The 13,727-nt window shown below is 36.9% G+C and overlaps 2 protein-coding genes across 4 annotated transcripts in view; one reads left to right on the forward strand and one right to left on the reverse strand.

Moving 5' to 3' along the window:
• Window positions 1-13,727, reverse strand: part of LOC110372982 (neuropeptides capa receptor) — a 101,561-nt gene that overhangs the window by 17,961 nt on the left and 69,873 nt on the right. The window lies entirely within an intron of this gene.
• On the forward strand, window positions 2,868-6,472 carry LOC135118196 (uncharacterized). 2 transcript variants are annotated; one of them, XM_064039476.1, is made up of 2 exons: window positions 2,868-4,937; window positions 5,329-5,469. In XM_064039476.1, the coding sequence occupies exons 1-2, from the start codon at window positions 3,333-3,335 to the stop codon at window positions 5,332-5,334; spliced, it is 1,611 nt and encodes a 536-aa protein (XP_063895546.1). In that variant the 5' UTR covers window positions 2,868-3,332; the 3' UTR covers window positions 5,335-5,469. The 2 variants fall into 2 exon arrangements, with proteins under 2 accessions (XP_063895546.1, XP_063895545.1); XM_064039475.1 differs by having other exon boundaries at window positions 2,868-6,472.

A 13,727-nucleotide genomic window follows, 5' to 3' on the forward strand; every position in this document is an offset into this window, starting at 1 on the left:
GGCTAGGAAAAAAAGGTAACAAATTAAGGTGAACAAACACTGGCTTAGAGTCTAATTAACCTTACCTACTGTCGTAATTCAAGCGTTTCACAAACGTTTAGATTTACAACCAACAAAATCTGAGCTTACTTAATGTAAAATTCTAGTGAACTACATAAGTATTACATGTCTGCTTTTAGCAGAGCTGTTAGATGAAAGCATGTTAAACGCCTAATTTAGTGTGACTAACTAAACCACACCATTCGATGTAAGAACATAGCAACTGGCACGTATGCCTAGCTTTTCCACGCCATTAACAAAATGTGGAATTTTATGTACATAAATTGTACGTCGTTTGAAGTTTGTTAGTAACGGAAGATGGTGTTGATTTTTGTGAAACTTTGTTTAGTATAATGGCGAAATTGTTTCAAGTAAACAGTTAATAAATTCATAAGCTTTTAATGTTACAGAGGATCGTAAATTGTGAAGCGTAGCGTCGTTACGAGCGCACGTGTTTATAGAGTAGGTACCTTAAACAAATTATTGCCTGCTACAGCGTGTATGTATAATTTGTAACGTTTCATAGATTGCACGAATATTTTAGTTTAAAGGTGACGAATAAGCTTTCATAAAATGTTGGGTCTTTAAGATTGCAGATTATTATATAAAAAGTTTAATTAACAAAACCTCCTTAAGAAACCAACTACACAGACCAATTTATGGATTTATTGACGGTGTAGTGCCTCGGAAAAGAACTTGATGAATTTGAGTAGACTCGACCTAGTTTTAAAAGACTTAGACAGTGTCTAATGAAGTTGTAGAACTATTTCTTGAAGCAAACTCAGATCACAAGCTACCGACATCTTTGTCAAGCAAGCTGAGATAAGCTAAGAGATTGATTGAAGATAGTTTTTGTGAAGAGATAAGTCGGATTTCTTGGGACACAGATAAACTATCGTCTCGGTTTTTGTTCCCAGACTGTATAAGCTTGCTATGTCTAGGTAAATACTGTTAGCTATAGAACCAAGCATTTAAGTTCTTGTTTGCAAGAAGAGAACCTTTCGTTTGAAATGAGGTTAAAGTTGAAATTACGTAAATATCATTTCCCTTCATGCAATAGGTACTTTGTTTTTTTTTACGAATTTAAAATACTGCAATACACATGAAAATGTAGGTAATCAAATTGAGTAGCGGACAGTTGTCGTTGCATCTAAGTAGTGCTACATATTGAAAGAAAACGACTCCTCCATGACTTTCTTTGTCACAAAGTATTTGCCTGGACCATGTCGACTTGCCCATCGACTATTATTAGTTACTAGAAAGAGTCCACTTTTAAACGTAAACCTAGGTACAAAGGAAAATTTTCTGTGTGTAATTTATAAGTCGCATCTATCTTTCGTAAACGTTATTTGTTCTGATGTTAAAACCTTGGTGACGGATTGCGTCTAGAAATAATAAGGCTTATTCACTGTCTTCAGAGTAAATTCTCTGAGAGCCGAATAAATAAGTTGTGAAAATGATTCATTTTTGTGTACAAACAGCGAGAGAATCCACTCTAAGCTAGCTGTAAATCAACATCTCTACACTTGTATATAAGAGGCACTTACGTAGTATTGTGATAATATGTAATTATACTTACGTGCTCTTAGTTCTAAGTTTATTTCAAACATATTGCATATACATGTAGGTACAGACTGGGCAACTTTTGCAAGCATATCTTTACTTAAAAAGACGTAGGTACTTTACAAATACGTGGACTACGTAAGCAAAATAAATATAAAGTTTACAGCATCGGTAGTCCTACAAAATATAATACAGTTTCTACGTTTTTACCATAGATATTAGAAGAAAAGAGATAGTCAAGATCCTCTATGTATAACAATGGCAAAAATAACTTTCCATGCAAAGCTGTCATGTTTAAATCCACTGAACCGAAAATGATGTGTATGGAAATATCTATGAGGAAGCACATAATGTTAACAACTTAGCGCTCATTGCAGACTAAACAGTCAGCCGACAGTTGACAAGAAGGCTGTTTAAAAAAATTCAGTTGGTAAAACCAACGAAAAAAGTCATCTTCATCCTGATTTATGACCCTAGACCAATTATCGACCGACTAAAAGTGTGGGTACTCCTAAACTGTTTAACATACCGCTCCATTTAAAATAACATCACTTTTATTAGTCACTAGCTTCTGCCAGCGGTTTCACCCGCATCCCGTGGGAACTACTTCCCGTACCGGGATAAAAAGTAGCCTATAGCCATTCTCGATAAATGGGCTATCTAACACTGAAAGAAATTTTCAAATCGGACCAGTAGTTCCTGAGATTAGCGCGTTAAAACAAACAAACAAACTCTTCAGCTTTATAATATTAGTATAGATAATGCATTTCCCGGAAGCCATTTTATCAGTTTTAATGAAACTAAAGGGAACAAAGTGAATAACGCATGTTTTCAACTTGTAACTAGCATGAATTGTGTCGAAAGTTACGGCACTATTCGCTAATAAACGGTAACAACTCGTGTAACTAACACAGTTATTAGTTTTAATAAAAACAGTTTAGAACGCGCATACTGCCTGCAGGCTTTTCAGTCGGCCGCCTGGATGCCGGTGGTAGGGATTTTTTTTATTGATAGGGTAAAGGCGGGATAGATGCTGCAGTGGGATAGATGCCCCATTTTTAAAAAACCTAACTTCCCATGCTCGCGATTAAGAAACAACCGTTTAACTAGAAGCCACAAGCACCCCGCACCTAAATTAGCCAAGCGCCATCGAGGGGTGAGGTCGCGTTTCGCTCGTGTGTGAATTCATCTCCGCGGCGAACTTGCAGCGAGCGTAAAATTTTTAAAGGTGAGTATTTGCTGTTGTATAACTTTATAAGTAGATATTAATGTGGGAATGTATCCGAATATCTGATTGATTGAGTGAAAGTGTTTTAGATGTGTATCCGAACGATGAGAGTGAGATGATGAACGAGAGGGCATGAAAGGGAACGAACGAGAGAGTACTTTGCGTGCATTATGCTTTACGATGGTTTTTTACGACGACACGATTGATTGAAGACGATGTTAATTAAGATTAAGAATAGTTTTAAAGGATTTTGATTGTTGTAAAAGCTGCTAAATAAACGATAAGAAGATTTCCGAGCCGTTTCGCTGTTTTTATCCCTACAAATTGTGGGGGCTCGTCCGGGATACGCAAAATCGGCGAGCGGCGGCGTGCAGGAGCACGTGTCCGACGTTGGAGAAGAAGACCCGTTACAGGATAGCGCGAGCGCGGCAGCGGCGGAGCGCCTGCGGCGTTGAACGTGGAAAGTATAATACGTAGCCAGGAGTACGATTTTACGACGTTTATGATGCCAAGAAACCGAAGTAAGAGTCAATCGTATGACGACGAAGATTGCGGCGTACTCGATCGGCCAGCGCGTGCTACATTTAATTACGCGGAAGATGTTATAAGGAAGTTCGACGGCAGGGACAGGGCATATCCTGTAACAAAGTGGATTCAAGATATAGACGACAATGGTGATATCTTTGAATGGTCGCAGACACAAAGATTGCTGGTGGCGCGGCGTTCATTGACTGGAACGGCTGCGTTATGGCTGAGCTCAGAAAAAACTTTCAAGTGCTGGGAATCGCTCAAGCTAGCTATCTCCAAAGAATTTCCAGACGCGATCGACGCAAAAACTATCCATGAGATGATGAGTGCTAGAAAGAAGAGGCCGAATGAGTCATGCATCGATTATATGTTCGCCATGAAGGAGCTTGGGAAAAGAGGGAAAATGGCGGACTACGTAGCCATTAAATACATCATTGATGGTATACGGGACAACGAAATCAATAAAATAATGTTGTACGGCATTACCACATACTCAGAGTTGAAAGAGAAGCTTAAAATATATGAGATGATCAAGGAGAAGACCCGTTATACCGAAAAAGGAAAAGATAGTAGTAATATTCGCAAGGAAGAAGTTTCATCATACAGATACAGGTGCTACGACTGTGGGGAGAAAAATCATCGGAGTGAAAATTGTCCGCACAGAAATCTAGGGAAAAAGTGTTTCCGATGCAATGGGTTTGGACATATTTCCCCAAATTGCCCTGTGAACTCAAAATCATCATCACCGGCTGCACCGGTCACATCTTCCGGGTCCGGTACCAGTGCGGAAACATTACGAACACAGTCGAAGCGGACATTCGTCGCAACAGCTCTAGGCAGTGCAGAGATCGACGATCGAGATTATGAGGTTGGCAACACTGACCTTGCGGCGATTGGCCGACAACATGACATGGCGGACGGAAAGTGTCATGGCGGCGATGTTGACGTTTTGGATGTAAACAAACCTGGAATTTTTACAAAACCAGTGAAAAGTGTAAAAATGCTGTGCGGGAATATAACAGATGCGTTAGTCGATTCGGGGAGCGATGTAAATTTAATAAGATTGGACTTCTACAAAGAAATAGGGTCTCCCGCGTGTGATAGTGAGTGTGTAATAACTCTTACCGGCTTAGGACTTTCTAAAATCAAACCAATTGGACAATTCCGGACAAGTATTGAGATCGATGGATACACGTACCGTGATGTTATATTCTATGTTATACCCAATGAAACTATTCCATTCAAAGTGTTAATTGGTCACGAATTTCTACAAAATGTCATTACGGTTATGAAAGGCGGATCTGTATGGATGAAACCTAATGATTGGTTGCGTGATGTGGATTGTTGTGCGTGTTCTGTTGATGTTGTAGGTCATGTGATGGACCAGAACGTGAGAGAAGAAGTAGCCAGGTTAGTAGAATCTTACAAGCCACAGCAAACTAAGGAGGCGCCTATCGAGTTAAAGATCATACTGAAGGATGACATACCTGTCGCTCAACGTCCTCGGCGCATCGCACCCCGAGAGCAGGCAGAGGTAGACAAGCAGATTAGAGAATGGTTGGACCAGGGAATAATTCGGGTAAGTTTTTCCGAATATGCAAGCCCGCTTGTCTTAGTAAGAAAGAAAGATGGTAGTTTGCGAGTATGTGTTGACTATAGGTTGATTAACAAGAAGATGGTTAAAGATGAATACCCGCTACCCATCATAGATGAACATATTGATAAGCTGGCTGCTGCGAGGGTGTTTAGCGCCCTAGACCTTAAGAATGGATTTTTCCACCTGAGAGTTAGCGAGGAATCTATAAAGTATACCTCCTTTGTTACTATGACGGCTCAGTATGAATTTTTAAGAGCTCCGTTTGGCCTATCCATATGTCCCAAGGTTTTCACCCGTTTTATCTCAATAATATTCAGGGATCTGATTACTAGAGGTGTTGTTGTAATATTCATAGACGATTTGTTAATTCCAGCATTAACAGAGGCACAAGCTGTCGAGAGGTTGCAAGAGGTGTTGCAAGTTGCTATGGAGTATGGACTAGAAATAAACTGGTCAAAGTCACAGCTGCTGGTGCGGAAAGTGGAGTACCTTGGCCATGTAATCGAAGGTGGAGCAGTTACGCCATCGCCAGGAAAGACCGAGGCGGTCCTAAAATTTCCTGAGCCCAGAAATGAGAAGCAACTGCTCAGTTTCTTGGGACTTTGTTCATATTTTAGAAAGTATATTCAAAACTTTGCTACTATAGCCAAACCTCTCACAGATTTGTTAAGAAAAGACAGAAAATTTGAGTTTCATGATGAACATAGATTGGCATTCAACACTCTGAAGAATAAATTGGCAAGTAAACCTGTTTTAAAATTTATGATTCAAAAGCACCCACTGAGCTGCATACTGATGCATCTTGTGTGGCATATGCGGCTATACTACTACAGAAAGACGTTAAAGGTGATCTCCATCCTGTATATTATATGAGCAAGCGAACTACTGATGCTGAAAGCAGATACACAAGCTATGAGTTAGAAGCCTTGGCTATCATCGAAGGAATAAAAAAGTTCAGACACTACCTTTATGGAAACCATTTTAAAATAGTTACTGACTGCAAGGCATTTCAGATGACATTAAATAAAAAGGATTTGGCAACATCACCCAGGGTAGCAAGATGGATTTTATTTCTGCAAGATTATGATTTTACTATTGAGCATCGTGAGGGATCAAGAATGAAACATACAGATGCACTGAGCCGAAACCCATATATTGCAACCATATTTTCAGACTTGCATAGTTCATTGAGACGTGCACAAGAGACTGACACTGGACTGAAGGCCATTAAGAATATACTGGAAGAAGGAAAACCATATAATGATTTTTATTTGCATGATGGATTGTTATGTAGAGGAAAGGAAAGATGCTTGGTTATACCACAAAGGATGGAGGTGGAAATAATCAAGAGAGCACATGATAATGGTCATTTCTCAAAGAAAAAAACTATTGAATTGATAAGTAAGGACTATTTCATAACTCACCTGGATAAGAAAGTTGAAGAGTATATAGCTAACTGTATCCCATGTCTCCTTGCTTCACGAAAAGAAGGTAAACAAGAAGGATATTTGAACCCCATAGAAAAGGTGATACACCCTACATACTCTGCACATTGACCATATAGGACCACTTACCGAAACTCGCAAACAATATAATTACATACTCACAGTTGTTGATGGATTCACTAAGTTTGTGTGGCTGTTTCCCACAAAGAGTACAACCACTCAAGAAGTATTGAGGAAGCTGGAAATACATCAACAGGTGTTTGGTAATCCTGCAAGGATTATCTCTGACAGGGGTACTGCCTTTACGAGCAATGATTTCGCTGAGTATTGTAAGCAAGAGGGAATAGAGCATGTTAAAATAACCACCGGAGTTCAAGAGGGAATGGTCAAGTGGAGAGGGTGCATCGGACAATCATCGGGGTCTTGACAAAATTATCAGTGGAACAACCTACGTTGTGGTATAAGTTGGTGAGTAGGGTGCAAAGAGCACTCAACAGCACATATCACAGAAGTATCAATAATACACCTTTCCAATTGCTTCTTGGAACGAAGATGAGAAGGAAGGAAGATGTTGAAATATTAGATTTATTAAAACAAGAAGAAAGGGAAAGTTTCATTGAGGATAGGGAAGAATTAAGAAAGAGTGCCAAGCAACAGATTCTAAAGATTCAAGAGGAAAACAGAAGAAATTACAACAAGAAGAGAAAGCCAAGCAGAAAGTATGAAGAAGGTGGACTTGTTGCTGTGAAGAGAACTCAATTTGGAACAGGCCTTAAACTCAAGCCAAAGTTTTTGGGACCTTACAAGGTGGTGAAGGTAAAGAGAAATGATAGGTATGATGTAGAGAAGGCTGACTCACGAGCGGAGGGTCCTCACAGAACTACAGCATCAGCAGACCATATGAAACCATGGCCTGACTATATGAGTGACACAGAGTGAAATATAAGGGCATTACTTACCTTTGATTTCATAGTATGGAAGGATGAATGACCTATAACCGTAATGTTCTGTTACCAGTGTATGTACTTAGTATACTTACCATTCATGTTTGATTGTTGTAAACAACCTTGTACCTAGTGTGGTGTAAACAATATTGTTAGAAATGTATTGCTGTTATAATTGTAACCATTGGCACTGTCTCATGTCTCAGTAGTTATCATAAGGCTTAAACTATGTTCAAGCAGTAGTTAAAAGATTTAAAGTATGTAACTGTAACCTTTAAGATTTATTTTCATGTGCTTAGTCTGAGGACAGACTAAGAGCAGGACGGCCGGATGTGGGAATGTATCCGAATATCTGATTGATTGAGTGAAAGTGTTTTAGATGTGTATCCGAACGATGAGAGTGAGATGATGAACGAGAGGGCATGAAAGGGAACGAACGAGAGAGTACTTTGCGTGCATTATGCTTTACGATGGTTTTTTACGACGACACGATTGATTGAAGACGATGTTAATTAAGATTAAGAATAGTTTTAAAGGATTTTGATTGTTGTAAAAGCTGCTAAATAAACGATAAGAAGATTTCCGAGCCGTTTCGCTGTTTTTATCCCTACATTAATTCCATCAATTTTTTTATTACGTATGTATATTGTTTCATGAAGGTTTCATTTTGATGCAAATAGTTGCTCTATTTTATTTATTTATTTTAAAAAACTACTAGGGCATCTAACCCTGTCAAAAAGGATAGTTGCCCTGATTTTTTACGGTATAGGTGCCCCTAGGGCCATACACCACGTGTACCCTGAATGTATCATAAGTGCTTTGAATATATATTTTTTATATATTTTTCATGTGTTTATGTATAGGTATTTACACTTTTTATTGATTACGAATGATTTACAGTTCAAACAGTGAAGATGAAGACAATTCACCTGAGAACAAAGTTAAGGAATAGAAAACTAAAGGTTTGCCGGTGAAGAAGACTAAAAGAGATGGACAGGATGAGCCTAAAGATACAAATAAAAATAACTGCATAGAATGCTTTGAAAACTATGAACAAACAAAGTCTAAATCCGATTGGATTCAATGTGTAATGTGTCAGTGCTGGTTACATGAAACCTGTATACTTTTCAGAATTTTTTGCTCGAGATGTAGAAAACCCAAAGCACTGTCCGGTTAAATATTATGATGCTAAGTATATTGTGTTATTTTAGTTTTTAAGAAAGAATGATTTTTATGATTTTGCATGTTGAAACTAAATAATTAATATTTTATAATAAGGGTTTAAAATATAAAATACATCATTTTTGTTGAATAAATACTTTTATAATTTTATTGTGTTAATTTTAATTAATCTGATAATAAATATAAAAGATTTAAAAAACTGCAAAATACTTTTCATTTCAAATAAATTAAAGTAAAAAAATATATAAATATTATTAATATAATATGCTTAAACAGTATGAAGGGCATCTATCCCGCACCGTAGGCATCTATCCTCGCTAGTATTTTCAAGGTGGGGCAACTATCCATAGGGGTAGGCATCTATCCCCAAAAATGGAGGTCTACAAAAAGCTAAAATCTGCAAAACGTGTAGTATATAGGTCCAAAAAGACAAATCACAAATAAACATAAAGGATTAAACTAGTTACATTCATAGGTGTTATTAATGTAGAACCAATATTTATTAAATTATAAGCATTTTTCAAAAAGTGGGGCATCTATCCCGCCTTTACCCTACCGCAAAAATACCAGAGTGCTGATTCCGAGTTTTGTAAGTTTACGCGCTCGATACGTAATTATAACTTGGCTAAAGTAAAGAGTCGTATGCTACATCACATGATTAGAATATAGCACGTTCATTCATTTTTTTCGGATAATGACGTTTACTATTTCGCAAGTGAGCGCGTTTATAGTACGACCAAATGCCGATGACAGCCTTTATGAAATAAACATGTCAAAAATGAATACTACGTAATTAAGTTGTATGATAATTTACGCATCGAAAAAGTTTACTTGCAAAACTCGCACTAGGCACTGACCATTGTTACCTGTGTACTTCCATTCATCAACTATCCCAAATCAACTATCGGCCGACTAAAAGTTTGTAGTGTGCGCATGCTCTTAGTTTTAATAAAAACAGTTTAGTGAAACTATGAGAAAGCTTACATATTTCAGTAATATTCCATAACATACGTGGAACAATATTACCTAATTAAGTTGCCGGTATTCTGAGTGTTATTATTACGGAAGTTTGTTCATTCATCCTTATTTGGGTAGTAGTATAGAAAGTTTTAATGGAAGGTATTTTTTACTCTTTACAATCAACCGTGTGGTGACAGCTTATTATCACATTAGAAGCCGTTGCTTTTTTAAACAGTAAATATTATACATATAGGTGCTCTTGCTTATGTTTTGGCATTGTTTTGACGAGTATCAAGACCTAAGTCTCCACAAAATCATCATCATCTGCCCAGTCTTTTCCAGACTATGTTGGGGTCAGCTTTATCCACGGACCGACTGCGCCGGGCATTGTTTAGGGGTGCATCTACACAGAGCATGTAACTGGAGCAAGTGATAAGAGAATGCGAGTGGGTATTTTGCTTTGGTACCTGCACGAGTCGCTGGATCCACACGTTTTTAACATGCATGTGCCTCAACATGCGCGAGCTACTTGCACCGTGTAGATGCACCTTAATATAAAAAGAGACAGTGTGCAGCCTTCACAAGTACATACACAAGTTGCATAGGTGTACCCACGTAAAAGCAGTTTGCATGAAACGTACGTATTCTACGTTAGACACACCTTTGCTAGTTTACTCAAAGCGACGTTGATGTAGAACTAATATTTGCTTTGACATTTTATTTGTGTAGACTTCATCGATATGACGAAGAAAAACAGGGATCTATGTAGGTACGTATTTATTTCATAAAAAAATATTGAGAGCAGAAATCTAATGTTGTTTCTATAGTATTATCATCTTTAAAGATTAATGCTGAAAATTAAGTTTAAGTCAAGATTAAGTCTGACAAATACTACGCTGAAAAATGCATCAAAATCAAAACCGACGTGAGATGATCGCGTCTTAACACACATTGGTCAAACTGAAAACCTCCGTTTTTCAACTCGATTAAAAATTACGTGATTTACCTAATAACATTTTTGGAACAGTTTCTGTGCATCATTGTGAAAACAGAGTATTCGTAGGTTCATTATTAGATTTGTTGCATTGTTTTCATAGAACAATTGTGACAGAGTTAGGTACATATTCTTATACCGTGTTTTGTTTCTTTTGTACATTATTTATAGTGAGTATTTCTTGTGGTAACTTCGAAATAATTGACATTTACTGTCGGTGAGAACGGTAATAAAAGTCACGTTTTAGGTATTCTGTTTTAAGAAAAACAATAATAAAACCTAACCCGAGAGATAGCAAGTTTTATATTTTCTTCAAATGTAATAAAAGTAAAAAAAATACATAAACGATGATACACGTATGTACAATTTTGTCTGTTTATTTGTAATCGTGTATACTTATAATCTTTATTTCTTTTATATCTTTATAGCTTTTTGTCAACTACAAATCAATGAATACTTTTTCCTATTATCAGTTTCTTATCATGTCATTTTGAGCATGTCAATCAAAGATTAGATATATTTTAACGAAATAGGTAAGTACATTTAATTGCTATACGAAAATCACAAAAGCCTCGTAGTTGGTATTCAACTGACAAAAAGGAAATACGCTACATTTTTTCCGTCCGCGTAAATGTTCCCTAGGGACAAAAATATGGATATCGACCTATAAAGGAATAGTTATGTTTTAGTACAGAACATAGCTTTCCTTTTATTAAAGGTCGATGGCTGCTGTGCCCTGATAGACTGACAAGGATATACTCTGGGTGTCAAGTTAATGTGTGGCCCACTTGTCTATTAATGGTCTAGTGTCAGAGCATATTAGTCGCCTTGCTATAATGAAGGTAGGAAAGATTAAGTGTGTTTCTGTAAATGATATGGTTGGATTATCCTGTAGCTATATGTATCTATGAGCAATCGTGTGTTCAGAAAAACAGACAAGAGTTAAAAAGGTTGATAATGATGTGGTGGAAATAAGTTAATGTTCCTACTGTAGGTACTAAATAAAGCTTTTTGTTAAACATCTTGTCTATCCTGAAGTTAATAAAAGTAACGGCTGAATACTCAAACGTCACTCAACTATAATTAACTGCTCGAACATCTTTCTATTTCTGTCATTGTTTAAGGGATATTATAAATTGCATATCAAATAAATAATCGCCTATCAATAAATACTCATCATTTATATTCTTTTTTACATCAAATAACTTACTTCACTACAAATAAACTAAATGTTTAACAAAACTCAAACTGCAGATAATTCGAAATTATATATCAATATGACATTACTTTTTTCTTATAATGCAATACAGTTAAATTTATTCTTGTACAAAAATACTACATACAAGCATTAAATACTGACTGCACAGCAAATTTTCCATATTTCATAGCAAAATAACTATCCCAGTCGCATATTAACCAATAAGTACAACAAAACCTCTTCATCATATTTGTCTTAATTTTCAAGAAGCCATGCTCGGCAAATTTTATGATTATTATAACAAAAAAATCCTGTCACATTGCATTATTTCTAAAAGCAGAACAAATTAAGTGAAAAATTGAAGCTAGTAACGAAAACGAATCGCTGCAAAACCGACTCCACGTAGTCTTGTTTGCCCTACCCCTAGAGTGCAATTCAAAACCGCGTAGGCGCGGAGGGGCGAGGCGGCCTGCGAGCTGAGGCGCAGGTAGTTTTAACGCTCGCCGACGCGGCTGAGGCTGGCCGGCAGAGCCGGCCAGTAAGCCGAAGCCGAAGCCGAAACCATCTGCGACGATAAGCTCGCATGGGACCGCCGGAGCCCCGAAGCGCCGGAGCCGTGACAGAAGCCATGCTTGCATGCTGCATGTTGCATGCTTACTTCCATGTTGCATGTCTGCTTACATGCTGCATGCCTGCTTGCATGCTTCAGGCTTGTTTGCATGCTTCTTACAGGAAAATAAAAATTCCAAAACTATACCAAAAGATGATTCTGACTATAAACATTCTGAAATATGATAGTTCTGCCTTTTAATGACTACTTATATGAAATGTATGCCAAAAGGAAGTACTGACAATGACTAAAAAGTGCCTATTGGGCAAACAAGGAAGCGTGGACGCTTATTAATAATTCAATAAATGACAATTTTGTATTTAATTTTATATTTTTTTGCTGATCTCATTATGTGGTAATTAATAAAAAAAAGATGACTGTGACTAATAAAATGCTGTTTTATTCAGAAAAACTGCTGTAAGTAATATAAAAATAGAAGCTATATTTAAAAGAAAAAGAGTTTACATGTTTAATGTGCATTAAGATTGTTAGCTGTGCATTGATGAAAAAGCTTTTGCTTTTGGAAAAATCGCTGTACGCTGCGAAAATAAATTGTAGTGTGTTTAGTGATATTTTGAGTTGAATATTTTGCTGTGCAATCAGTAATTTTGATGGGAATTCGGAATCTTATTGCATGGAAAAAGGATATTTTTTGATTTGCGTTTAAATACTACCCATTGTTTAATAATTGCTGCGACAGACCGACTTTTTAGTACCTAGGATAGGACTTAGATTAGTAACATTTTAGTATTTCGAAGTTAATGATTCAGATGACATTTTCCATGGTGATTGAATAAACAGGATCTACTATAATCATCCTCCGAGCCTTTTTCCCAACTATGTTGGGGTCGGCTTCCAGTCTAACCGGATGTAGCTGGGTACCAGTGCTTTACAAGGAGCGACAGCCCTATCTGACCCCCTCAACCCAGTTACCCAGGCAACCCAATACCCCTAACTAGCTACCCATATTATTGTATACACCTATTTGAGCATTACTATCCCAATACCCAGGCTTTATGACATTATTATAGTAAAGCAAGGGAGCTATAACCACTTACGAGAAACATCAAATAGACTGCCAGACGTTCAATTAAATTTTCAATTAATATAATTGTTATTTGCTTGGCACAATCACGATAATACTCTGTTATTTGTTTCTGAAATTATGAGTATTGATATAGTATTTTCTATGCAGTAAACATTTGTATAACAACGCAACTAAAGTCTATTTGTCTTTTCTGATTTTACTTAAGAATTTCTAGAAATAAAAAATGCAATTGTAAGTACATACCTACATCAAGTTATATGCTCAAACATTTCATTGAAAAATACCATTCATACTGTAGGTATACCCACATAAGAAAGACGACGTAACTTTTGCGTTAAACTACCCGAGCAAATCCTTCTTTAAAAGGAAAATATTTATTTTTTTGAAGGAA

Source organism: Helicoverpa armigera, chromosome 19, assembly GCF_030705265.1.
Source record: "Helicoverpa armigera isolate CAAS_96S chromosome 19, ASM3070526v1, whole genome shotgun sequence".
Classification (NCBI taxonomy): Eukaryota; Metazoa; Arthropoda; class Insecta; order Lepidoptera; family Noctuidae; genus Helicoverpa; species Helicoverpa armigera.

What these genes read in the sequence shown, in the direction of transcription:
- LOC135118196 (XM_064039475.1), top strand. Translation starts at nt 3,333, where the DNA reads ATGATGCCAAGAAACCGAAGTAAGAGTCAATCGTATGACGACGAAGAT.